General features: G+C 44.1%; 5 protein-coding genes across 5 annotated transcripts; 2 read left to right on the top strand and 3 right to left on the bottom strand.

The window, feature by feature from the left end:
- Positions 1 to 120: 120 nt before the first annotated feature.
- PAAG_11965 (hypothetical protein) lies at positions 121 to 401 on the top strand (the record flags this gene model as incomplete). Its single annotated transcript, XM_015847522.1, has 2 exons — positions 121 to 255; positions 366 to 401. 2 exons carry the CDS (start codon positions 121 to 123, stop codon positions 399 to 401), a joined length of 171 nt encoding a protein of 56 aa, XP_015702825.1.
- A 1,165-nt stretch (positions 402 to 1,566) lies between these two features.
- Positions 1,567 to 3,425, bottom strand: PAAG_04972 (hypothetical protein; the record flags this gene model as incomplete). Its single annotated transcript, XM_015845429.1, has 3 exons — positions 1,567 to 2,951; positions 3,031 to 3,252; positions 3,305 to 3,425. 3 exons carry the CDS (start codon positions 3,423 to 3,425, stop codon positions 1,567 to 1,569), a joined length of 1,728 nt encoding a protein of 575 aa, XP_015699655.1.
- A 197-nt stretch (positions 3,426 to 3,622) lies between these two features.
- PAAG_04973 (acyl-coenzyme A synthetase ACSM5) lies at positions 3,623 to 5,703 on the bottom strand (the record flags this gene model as incomplete). Its single annotated transcript, XM_002792791.1, has 6 exons — positions 3,623 to 3,942; positions 4,023 to 4,685; positions 4,789 to 4,860; positions 4,928 to 4,981; positions 5,060 to 5,382; positions 5,447 to 5,703. The coding sequence occupies 6 exons, from the start codon at positions 5,701 to 5,703 to the stop codon at positions 3,623 to 3,625; spliced, it is 1,689 nt and encodes a 562-aa protein (XP_002792837.1).
- Positions 5,704 to 7,181: 1,478 nt separating this feature from the next.
- Positions 7,182 to 8,875, top strand: PAAG_04974 (adenylosuccinate lyase; the record flags this gene model as incomplete). The annotated part of the gene is made up of 4 exons (XM_002792792.2): positions 7,182 to 7,230; positions 7,291 to 7,508; positions 7,623 to 8,469; positions 8,535 to 8,875. 4 exons carry the CDS (start codon positions 7,182 to 7,184, stop codon positions 8,873 to 8,875), a joined length of 1,455 nt encoding a protein of 484 aa, XP_002792838.1.
- Positions 8,876 to 10,837: 1,962 nt separating this feature from the next.
- On the bottom strand, positions 10,838 to 11,422 carry PAAG_04975 (hypothetical protein; the record flags this gene model as incomplete). Its single annotated transcript, XM_015845430.1, has 3 exons — positions 10,838 to 11,011; positions 11,068 to 11,134; positions 11,355 to 11,422. 3 exons carry the CDS (start codon positions 11,420 to 11,422, stop codon positions 10,838 to 10,840), a joined length of 309 nt encoding a protein of 102 aa, XP_015699656.1.
- Positions 11,423 to 12,131: the final 709 nt, after the last annotated feature.

Here is a 12,131-nt window from a genome sequence, read left to right on the forward strand (position 1 = left end):
AGATGATCAGGGTCACTATTATGAAGAAGCAATATCAGAATATATTCAATGCCAATGAGATAGAGAAGCTAAAACAAAAGATATCTACACATCATATTCAACATCAAAGAGGTCTAAACTATGGAGGAAGCTCAAGATCTCATTATTCAATCTGCAGCACATGTTGAACAGTCAGTTATCCCTCTGGCAGAGGCTCTTATTCCAGAGTCTATGCCACAATTACAGACTCCACCACACTGCAAAAGCTGCCATACTGTAGGACATTCTAGAAGAAGCTGCCATAATCCTATTTCTAATTTATTTTTATATAGTTATTTGTTGTTAGAAGTAGATAATTTGAATTAAATTGAAAGATTCAATTTTAGTGTCTCGCTCAATTGTGGATCAGCGTAACTACCTAAATATGTGTAAAATGCTCAGAAAGAGGAGAAACATTTAAGGTTTGATGATGAAATAGTCACCTTCAATATAACTATCCCATCGTCAACTATGAATTTGAAATATTCTACTTCATCTCAAGCTGCCAAGGTATTAACTAATTGGACATAGTAACATCATGAGAACCGCTTCGTCCAGGAACGAACCGTGTTGACAGGTACCACAAAAACGACCAGACCCGAAAAACGCCACTCAATAGGACTCTCCAATTGAGCCTGCTGCGTTATTTATGTTGTCTCTGGTTTCGTTTTGACTTGTTGTTTTCTCTACTTTTCATTTGATTTCATTTGGAATTGCCGTTTTCATTGCTGCAGGGTAGGCCTGCGCAGAACTTCTTTGCGGCGGAAATATATCTGGTGATAGACGAAACTGTTTCCCAAGGAGGACCTCTGGCAGTGTGTCAGGAAATTCCCGATTCCTCAAAACTCCTCTAGGAGGTAGTTAACAGTGGATCGTGAAGCAAAAAGTAAACCCAATGGACCTGGAGGGGAACAAGAGAGCTGCCAGTGAGTACTCCGGGTGGTTGAAATGCGAGAGATGTAGTAGAACAATGCTTTCATTTTATTCAGCCTAAGCAATGTGTAGGGTTAGTTCTTTAAGATAGTAGATTGTGTATGTTGTGTGGGTTTCTGCAGAATGACCAGTCTCTTGATCCATTTCACAGATCTCTGTTAATAATTCATCAATGAAGTGGCGTCTGGAAGAAACTCATGCAACAGCACAATGCAGATATCTGAGACCTTACTGTTAACAGACTCAGAATACCTAACACACAACGTCCAGGCTACATGAAAGAGTGGAGGGTGCTTCTTGAAGTCAATTCAATAACTTTTTTTAGGGGTAAAACATTCACCTGTGCAGTCTTGAAAGAAATGTTTATCAGAGCATTTTTTTCCAGTCATATTAATTAATTTTCGTGGGAGCTAAACAATCCAGGGATAATAGCTACCATGTTTAGATGCAACAATATGGCTACAGTCTTTTGCTGCTATCATGTGTTCATGTAGGTCTGGAGAGAGATACGAACTTCTATTATTTCCAAGTATGAAACGGGTGGATGTTCATGCTTTCATAAAAAATTCAATATCCTCTCTCAGAGTCATAAAATCCTTTTAAAACAACCACGAGCTACTTCTCCTCATCCTCAACAGCCTCCGACCCGAACTCCAACAGCACCCACCGGCAAAAAATTTCGAATTCAATATACCATTCTTTCAAGCGAACAGCCTTCGCATCCGCTCCCATGATTCCTGAACGGATATTCCGCAGCCATTCTGATGAACTCTGGTCCTCAAAACAGCTCCAACGGATCGAGTTCTCAGCCATGGAGGCAAGTCCAGCAAGTCCAACATTTTCCAGCCCGTTGAGGACCTGACAGAAATCATGTGTCAGTCCATTCTTGCCGTATCCCAGGAGTGTAGGGTCGTCGTTGCATAATGCAACGGGAACACCTCGCGCCAACAATGCCGGGAGTGGGTGTGTCATGATTGAGCTGGTAAGGCGGAGGACCTCATTTGATATAGGACAGCATTCGATCAGGATCTTCTTTGCCTTGACCAGGTCAATGAGAAGTGGATGTTTGTGGAGTGTCAGGGCGTGTCCTATCCTCCGCGTGCCCAGCAGGATAGCATCGTAGAGATTGTGATCTGTTTCGTCACCATCCCCAACCCATTCTCCAGCATGGAAGAAGAACGGTATATCCACACCAGCCTCAACACATTTCTTCCTGAACCAAAAGAGAACGGGCACTAAATTTTTGAGAGACCTTCCCTTTTCCTCCTGACCCACAACGTCATAGCCGGCAATCAGTTCCGGGAATTTCTGTTTAACTGCAATACAATGTTTCATGTTTCCCACAATCGTAAGATTTGAAAACGCTCGCACTGTCGTCCAAATCATTCTTGCTCCATAGAAACCTTTCCCCGCAGGGGAGGATTTAAAATTCTCAATCTCTTCATAAAAAGCTTGGAAAAGGCCTTCATAGTCTGATTCATATTCATCGTGTTGGTCACGTCGATATAGAAAATCAAACACCAGTCGGAATTCAACGTACCGGATACCGTCATCGTTCAGCTCTTTAAGCATTTGTTGCATGCATGCACGGAACACGGGTTCATAGTATACAATGGAATCAACAACTTGGAAAGTGCGCATAAATTGAACCCAAATATCATCAACGCCCCGATGATGTGAAGATGCATCGTTAGCAAGAGTACATCGACTTTTGAACCAGGCACGGAACCTTTCGACTCCTCCGTTGGGGAACGCGCTGGCCATCTGGGACACAGGAGCAAAAGATGATGGAGTATACCCCGCTTCCCAAGGAAAATTGCTCGCTCCAGACGGCTCTGGAGGAGCTGAGAAGTACCGGAACGAGAGAGGGCTCGTTTCCCAATCTTCTGCTGAGACAAGCGGGGTTGAAAAGGACACGTATAAGTTGGGAAGTGACAGGATCAAATCACATAATAAATCCAGATTGATCATAGCTTCTAGATGTGCATGCAATAAAGAGCCTGGAAATTATTAAAATTAATACAAACCTGTATCTTAGCCAGGATGACCTCGGGGCACTGATCATAGGTAAGGACTCACCTTTCGGCATTTTCTGTACAATTTTCCACAGATCTGTTTTCTCCATTCTCTCCCTTGCTAAATGGAACATCATCCCCGGATAGAGCGTTTCATCCGAGTGCTCAGCCAGCTTTTTTTCTGTCTCCTTTGTCCAGACTTCTTTCAACTCTCTCCGACGGATTGCAGAAACTATTCTACATGCTTCAGTAGCTGCCGTAGACATTGACTTGCGAAAATGGGCATCTAGATGTCCTTTAGTCTTCAACATTCCAGCAGTCGTGTTCATAATACTAACCATGTCGCAATTTATGCTCTTCCTCTATCAACTCATCGCGCCCTTTGAGATATTTCTGGATGAACGGATCCTTGAACTGGGGAATGCCCTCCATTAACTGCCACTCATCGTCAGTAGCCATGATTAGGTTTGGCAAATTTGATTCTCTGGAGGATTGGGAACGATAATTGGAAAATTGGTTTATTCTTGCTAGAAGTTACAGGGAAGCGGGAGTCAGGTTGAGGGGTCATGTGAGGTGGTTGAACTACTGCCCAGAGGTTGTATCTATACACCACGGACACTAAAGCAATACCCCCACAGGTCTATTTCCAGCAATCGTCATATCTTCGAGAACTTCATTGCTCGTTTCTTCTCCAAAGCCCTTAGTTCTGCTCTCTTGATCTTCCCACTGATTGTCTTGGGTAAGAAACTAGGCTTTACGAATTGTATCCGTCGTGGATACTTGTACGGGGCAGTTTCCTTCTTACAAAACGCCTGTATTTCAGCAATGAGGGACTCCGGATCCAGAAATTTAAAATCTTCTTGCAAGACAATAAAAGCTTTAACAATCTCGCCACGCTCAGGATCTGGGGAAGCAACTACGGCAGATTCAACAACGGCGGGGTGCTTTTTGAGGACGGATTCAATTTCAAAGGGTCCTGTAAGACAAATCACAATTAATATCAATCCTTACCTCACTGACTCTCCACGAGTTCCTTTGCAAAGAACCAAGACTCACCAATCCTGTATCCAGATGAGTTTATAACATCATCCGATCGACCGACAAACCAAAGATAACCGTCATCATCTTTATAAGCTCTATCTCCAGTTAAGTAGTAGGAGCAGGCCTTCCCTTCTCGCTGTGGCAACGTAACTTCGCCCTCTGGATTTAGATAGCCAGAGAAGACATTCATAGTTTTGGCTCCAGAACTGGTCGTAGTTGCAATGGCAATTTCACCTTCTTGTAACGGTGGTGATTCATCGCCTTGCTCATCGATGACAGTCAAAGGCACACCAGGTACAGGAAGTCCCATGGAACCGTATTTAATCTTGGCCCCTTTCAAATTTGCGCAAACAAGGGTTGTTTCCGTCTGACCATACCCGTCTCTAATTTCTATTCCACTCATTTCTTTCCAGATTCGAATTACCTCGTCATTCAGCGGTTCACCTGCTCCGACGCATTGCTCTAGCGCCATTGGAGGTTTTTGAGAGAAATAGTCGCGCCTTGACGGTAGCACAAATTGACGATAAGCAGTGGGAGGGGAGCAGAGAGTAGTGATGGGGTAGTTGTGTAGATTATCGAGAGTGCTTTCAGCGTTGAAGGGTCCCGTAGTGTCTTGCACAAAAAGGGCCGCACCACAGTTCCAGGCAGCAAACCATGACCAAGCTGCCTTCGCCCAGCCTAAGACATCGAATTGTGGTAAGCTGAAAATTCCGTATTTTATAAAAGGCATGAAAAACGGGCTCCTTTGAGGGAGTTTATTCCTTTGCGTGAGGATTCGTACCTTGTTCTGAAAGATTCCAGTACAGCTTTCCAGGTTCCAATCCTAGCCACAAGCTGCCAGTTAAGGCGTGTGCTTTTTGTGAGAGAGAGTCAGATGAGTTTTTATATTCCAACGGCAATTGGCACAGCAATTATCTAACCTAGAGGGTATGAAACTTGGTTATGGAGAACCATCTTTGGCATGCCCGTTGTACCTGATTTGGAACTTTAGCCCCTTGACTCTTTATATCTTGCATAGGATTTCATAGAGAACAAGCGGTGGATTGACAAACCTGACGTAAAATAAATTACTGATGGATCTGACCACTTAGTTTTTGGTAGAGAATCTCTAAAAACAAAGTTACTTGGTATCTGGTCTAGCTCGACAGGATATTGGAGTACATCCTCAAGTGGTGACCCCGCTGCTTGCAAGACTGTTCGAATTTTGGTGCAACCGGACTGGATAGTCTTAAACTTGGAGATGGTGACATTGTCTCCGACAAATATAGACGCCCCAGATGCCTGCGCACGATACTTGATGTCTTCCGCTACAGCAAGCACTGGACATGGACAGACAACGACACCAATGCGAAGAGCAGCGGTTGCAATTTCCCACCTACAAATCTATCAGCCCGCAATCTCCCGTGTGAGCACTTAGGAGGGTTGATTTTGTTACTCACCAGGCTGGAACTCGTGGGAGAACGATGATCATCCGATCTCCTCTTCGTGCTCCAAGCCTAGTCAATAATTCAGCTACGCGGTGCGATTGACGGGAAAAGTATGCAAAATCAAGAGATAATGATCTTTTGCCATGTTGGTCGACCCAAAGCATCGCTTGGAGCGAAGGCGACTGGGCGGCCCATTTTTCAACGACATCAAGCGTGAAGTTGAAGTATTCGGGACACGGAGGAAGTTCTCGCATCACGGATGGCGCCATGGTAGTCAGTTACCTGATTTATCTAGAAATTGTAACAATCTTGTAAATGAAAAATTGCACCGTTGAAAAGTGATTCTTTTTTATTATCGCCCTTTGGGAGAAGAAATAAGCACTCTCAACTCAAGGATAAAAATAAGCTCGGCGAACTAATTCAGCTCAGCAGCTACCCCACTTTTAGACCCTAATTGGCTGGAGATTTTGCCGAGTGCTTGGTGTTCAGCGAGTTCATATGCGAGACGGATCGGCCCGCGATCAGTTTACCCCGAACTCCATCGCGTTAACTACTTGAGAAGGATTTGAGATATCAACCAACACCATCACAGCGAAATAACAACGAGGTAATACAAACTTAGAATACTTATGAAGTTCTTGGCTGTTTAACTTAGTCTTTACCTAGCTCTTTCGGTGACATTTGAGGGACAAGGGATGAGCCTTGGAATCTATCCCTAATAAGGCGACAAACGGAGGAAATCCATAGATGAATTCAAGAACACAGATCAATTTATTTCCTCTTGACGTTACAGTGAAATGAATGCTGGTTTATTTCAAAAGCAATCATGCAAATTTAGGATCGAATAAATAGGCCGATGTGCTGCACGAAGACCGGGAATCTCGCCTTCAAGAGTAGACATCCATATCGCGCTATTTCAATGATAATATTGAGTAAGCTTGCCCTTTTAACTTGGTCTGAGCATTCCACATATTTCGACATGAGCCCTTAAGATTACTGATAACGCAAAGATCAGCTCACCTGATATCCATTCGTTTGAATACCATCATCATAATTTCAATACTTACCATGACATTCAAGCAGATTCCCCGGCCGCGCCATGAGGGGAGGATGGATCTTTGTAATCTCGTGAGTTGACAGATACTGAATCACAAACAGGAAGTTATGGGACACTCAAGAGCTTGAGTGCCTCATCATATGATAATGTATCGGCCTCATAGGATTTTATCTAAAGATGGAAGAGTTGTTCCTCAGAAATTCCTGGCCATAGAAAAACGCCCAGCTCGACCTAATGGGCCCATCTGTATGGGCCTGATTAATAGAAACAAACCAGTGACGGCAATCCATTCATTAAATTCAATCGCAACTATATCGTTGTCGGAAATTTCAATCAGGCTTGAACGGGATGTTCATTTCTTGCTCAGATGATAACAAGACGAAAATGAGGTCAACGAATCACACTGAATAGCATATTTGAAGGACCTCTGCGGAGATAGTCGTATAAGTGTAACAGGCATTGACAGTTTACGTGCGGAATCAAAATGCCACAGATCGGGAGTAATGGTGCAATCCGCTGTGTAAAACGTCAGTTTTGTCCCGATGGTTGAGAGGGGACTGGTACGCCACCACACCGCCTTCTCTCAAAAGTGGCAGAATAAAGAAATTGAAAAGCACAACAAAACATTTTTTGCTCTCAAATTCACCCCGCTAAAAACGCATAATCGAACGATTCCCACCCCAATTCGAAATGTCTGAAAATGACACATATCAGACCCCGCTGGCTTCGCGATATGCGAGTAAGTGGGCATTCAATTTAGGCTAATGACGTTTCTTACCCATCTAATCTGCGACATTAGGCAAGGAGATGAAAACAATCTTCTCCGCCCGCACCCGCGCAACAACATGGCGGAAATTGTGGATTTGGCTTGCAGAGGCCGAAAAAGAGTTAGGAATTAGTATATCCGATGAAGCTATTGCCCAGATGAAGGCAAATGTGGTGATGACGGATCATTGCTTCAAGGTTTCCGCGGAGGAGGAAAAACGGCGTCGACATGATGTGATGGCCCACGTTTACGTATGTGCATTTCTCGCAGCACCTACCCTTTTAATTCGGTGGATATACGGTGCTTACGCTTTACAATCAACATAATAAAAATACTACGGAGTATTAATGCGGGATTTATCTCAGGCTTTTGGCCAAGTCGCCCCAGCCGCTGCAGGAATCATTCATCTCGGAGCTACCTCTTGTTATTGCACAGATAATGGTGACCTGATTAATATTCGTGACGGTCTCGATGTCCTTCTTCCCAAACTTGCGGTGGTTATTCACAAACTGTCTCAATTCGCCCTGGAATATAAGGATATGCCAACTCTTGGCTATACTCATTACCAACCCGCACAGCTCATCACTGTCGGTCGTCGTGCCGCTCAGTGGGTACAAGACCTCCTCATGGACCTTGAAGACATCCAGCGCACAAGGAAGGATCTCAAATTCCGTGGCGCTCAAGGAACTACCGGAACTCAAGCTAGTTTCATGGAGATTTTCCAAAACGATCGGGCAAAGATTGACAAATTGAATGAAATTATTTGCGCCAAAGCAGGATTTCCCTCTTGCTACCCGATCTCTACACAAACATACACCCGCAAGGTCGACCTGCGTGTTGCGAATGCTCTCTCTGCATTTGGAACCACGGTTCAGAGAATTACGGGCGACATTAGACATCTTGCTTCGCAGAAGGAAATGGAAGAACCGTTTGAGAAGGATCAAATTGGATCTTCTGCCATGGCTTACAAGCGTAACCCTATGCGTTGCGAACGTATTGCAAGTCTGGGACGCCACCTGGCAAACCTCAATAAAAATGCTGGGGATACATATGCGCAGCAATGGTTCGAGCGTACCCTTGATGATAGTGCTATTCGCCGTATTTATATCCCGGAGATGTTTTTAAGTGCTGACTCCATTCTCATGACATTGGATAATGTGGTATCTGGACTTGTTGTATACCCAGCCAGAATTCACAGCCGGTTGATGGAAGGTATGACATAATAGCTTTTACTCCACAACTTATCTTGAACCCAGAAACCGCTGACAAGAGGACAGAACTGCCCTTCATGGCAACTGAGACTATTCTTATGAAAATGGTATCACTTGGGAAATCGCGACAGGACGCCCATGAGGAAATCCGGGTGCTGTCACACCAAGCAAGCGATGTAGTCAAGAACCAGGGTGGAGCAAACGACCTGATTGAGAGAATCAAGAAATCAGAGTTCTTTGCCCCTGTAGCTGGGGAAGTCGATCAGTTATTGGATCCAAAGAACTTCATTGGCAGATGTCCTGAACAGGTTGAGAAATTCTGTGGGCCGAACGGAGAGGTCCAGAAAGCGTTGGAGCCTTATAAGAAAATGATCGACCCGAGCAAAGTTTCTGAGCTTTCCGTCTGATTACCACTGGTGAGTTTGTCGTTTCTATTTCGAAACACAATTTTGGTCCAAGAAAGTGTATATGTACGCGTGTTGGAAGTATGCTGTTGTACGGCGTTTTCTTGCTCGTAGCGTGGCATATTTTCCCCCGGTCTACCACTTATATAGACCCAAAAAAAAAAAAAAAAAAAAAAAAAAAAAAATTCGAATGCCATTTTATCTAAATCTGTACTCGTGCCATACTAACCATTGCTACCAATTGCACCATTACAAAATTATTTTAATCAGCTATCTTGATCCCTAGGTAAATATATTCGTCCCCCACCGCACCATTCGGAAGAATATCTGCAATTCCAACTAAGCAGGTGCATGGGAGTATGAGCTGCTTGTGAGACAATTAGTCTCTCTATAACCTAATCACTTTTTATACAAATTGAAATAGCCTTCTTCCTCCCTTCTATGCCATTTCCTATGGTTGTGCACAGCAAGGATTGTTTTTAAACTCAGCCGTTCCACATTGGTTGTCGAAAATTGGCAGAGCAAATACCTTCTAAATATGGGGGGGGGAAATTAGTTCCCATTGTATAGAAGTGGGATGGTCAAGCTATGGGATCTACTGGCATTACCTAACTACTTGATAGGTCTATCAATATAATTTCAAAACAGGCAGCACATCTTCAGCGTTAACCCCGAATGTCAGAAGCATACAAAACAACGAATTCAACCGTCCCAATTCGCATGGAATCAACACGAATTTCACAATTCACATGTAAAAGGAGCAACCAACCCCCTAGGGAATCTATGGAAAACCGGTTCATTTAATCATACATTCCCGACACTTCTACCTACAAACTTCTCCTCAATACACCTAGAGCACCGCAACCCGATTGTGTTCCCTACGCTCAGTTCCACATCTTTCCCCAGACAAGGGTAGTGTCGGGATTAGACATTGTTAGTGATTCCGCCTCTGGCATACAGGGAGAGGGAAGCAATCTTTACCACGCGCTGCTCTGATTGAGATCTCGCTCCCAATGAGTTTGTGGCAGCCGATGCTGAACCTTTAAAACGTCGGAAGTTTGGCAGAGATATTCCAGGGATCATGCCGCCTCCGCAAAAGCATTTTATTTTAATTATGTATGGTTCGCTCTTGCACGAGAGACGATGGCACAATCCTACGCGGTTGATAATAGGTGTATGGAGGTTTCATCCCACACTTAAGACCACGGAAGGTCTTTGGGCATTTACCCGCAGCATCCGGACCAGCGATTGACCTCTTTTGCATTTGTGTCTTTGCTGATTTGGTAACCGATTGGGGACACTCCGATAGGTAGGAAATATATTCTCCTTGTATGATCTTTTGACAATCTACTACTCAGAAACGGTCCGAAATCTACACACATTTGGATATTTTCAATTGGTTCAATTGTATTTTTTGCTTATGCTCAAGAAGAGTCGTCAATGCAGGGAGTCGTCGAAATGAGCTCGAGATAAAAACAACTGCTGCACCAATAAGATACCTGGGTGAAAAGTTACTGCGTAATGATGACTGCCGGCCAGTGATTTCTGAAAGTTATGCAATCCGAAAATTTTTCACATGAGATACACTTAATAGCTTCATGCTTCAAAAAGTCAACCAGTGGTGAACTTCTGTGAACCTTTCACCAGAGGTAAGGAATCCCCCCCGTACCCCACTTGACACATGCGAAATTGGGGATTTCAGCGCAATCAGGGGTTAATATCAGCTTCATGCATGGAAGTAGCCGACAGGTTGTGAGAAATCATAGCCTCGGTCTGAATTTCTGTATGTCATCGAGCTATACTTCGAAAATCCAGGGGAATAGATCCAGGCAGTTTTGAGCTGATGTCGAACAAGGATGGTTTTAGACAAAACTCTGAGACGCAAAGTCACACTTTGGGAATTATTTCCGCAATACTTGAGAGATTTAAATGGTATAATTATGACCGGGGTATAACCTGATTATTTTAGTGGATTCCGCTACCGACGAGAAACCCTGGGGTTGGGCGGATAAGATTGTGCGGGATCAAGGATGGAAAAGTTACCGGGTGTCGTCTGACACTTTCTAATAAGCGTCGCGCATTTTGAGCAGCAAGGGATTCCGTATCAATGGCATTTACGATAATATCACCGAAAGACCCCTACGTGGGCACGGAGGTTGGAAGTTAAATTATGGCAGGAGGAGGCGGATTTAAACCTGCGCCGTTTCTGCTTTGCGCGTTCCCACCCAGCGGCTATCGGAGATGTGTTGAGAACGACAAGAACTGTATACAACAGTTAGTTATTAATTAACTAGTTAACTAGTTAACTAACTTAATCCAAAGGATAGTTAAGTTATCCGGAGCTGTTCCTATCTCCCCAAACACTCTTTTAACAAAGATCACAATAACTACAGTCGTTGATATTCTGACTGCAGCTCTCAATGTCATCATATCAGCAACCTGAGGACACCGTGCTCAGTTGCTGCTGCGAAAGATAACTTACCGGAGTAAATTCAGCTTCCCTTCCCGGCTCACGATACCTAGGAACGCCACCCTGTTGGAGGGGTCCATCCCTGAAGCGGCCTATGAAGGTTGTGATTGGTAGGAATTGCCTTGGAAGCACGGAGCTTAAGCTGAATATATCTTAGGCATGCCCGAAGCGGCACACTCACTTTAGTACAACTTTGTCTATTAACTTACTCGCTTAGTTAAACTATGTTATTTCCAATCAGCGGATGACTAACAATTATAGGTAAGTTATCTACAAACCCAGGCCGTTGGCCCACAACGACCGAGGAGACTTGCCCCGCCATTCAAGCTTTCTAGGCTCTGGCGGACCCAAGGGCCGTCGAAGTAACTTTAGGCTTTCCCGGCCAAAAAAACAACCTTCCAGGATCCTTGGCAACCAGCGGAGGAAGGGTTGTATCGACCGTTGGGATCGGCATGGAGCGGCACACAACATGTCGGGATTCGCCTAACGCAATTTGAACAGCAAAAGAAAAGACTCTTTTTCATAAGAATATGACGTTTCCCCGTCCGTTTTCATTTCCCCCATCGCGTGGAAATCTTGATTATCATTGATTATCATCTCTTCAGCTTCGCCCATGATGGTCGTTCTATAGTTTACCTGACTGGATTCAACATCCTATGGTTGAGTTTGAAGTACAAGAGGGAACTTGTTTTTGTTTGAGTGGCACACGGACAATCAACTGGAACCCTCTTTGACTATCAAGATTTGCTGTACATCCAAACAAGCTGAAATCCGCTCAAATATCAGGTT

Source organism: Paracoccidioides lutzii (genome assembly GCF_000150705.2).
Source record: "Paracoccidioides lutzii Pb01 unplaced genomic scaffold supercont2.13, whole genome shotgun sequence".
In the NCBI taxonomy this organism is placed as follows: domain Eukaryota; kingdom Fungi; phylum Ascomycota; class Eurotiomycetes; order Onygenales; family Ajellomycetaceae; genus Paracoccidioides; species Paracoccidioides lutzii.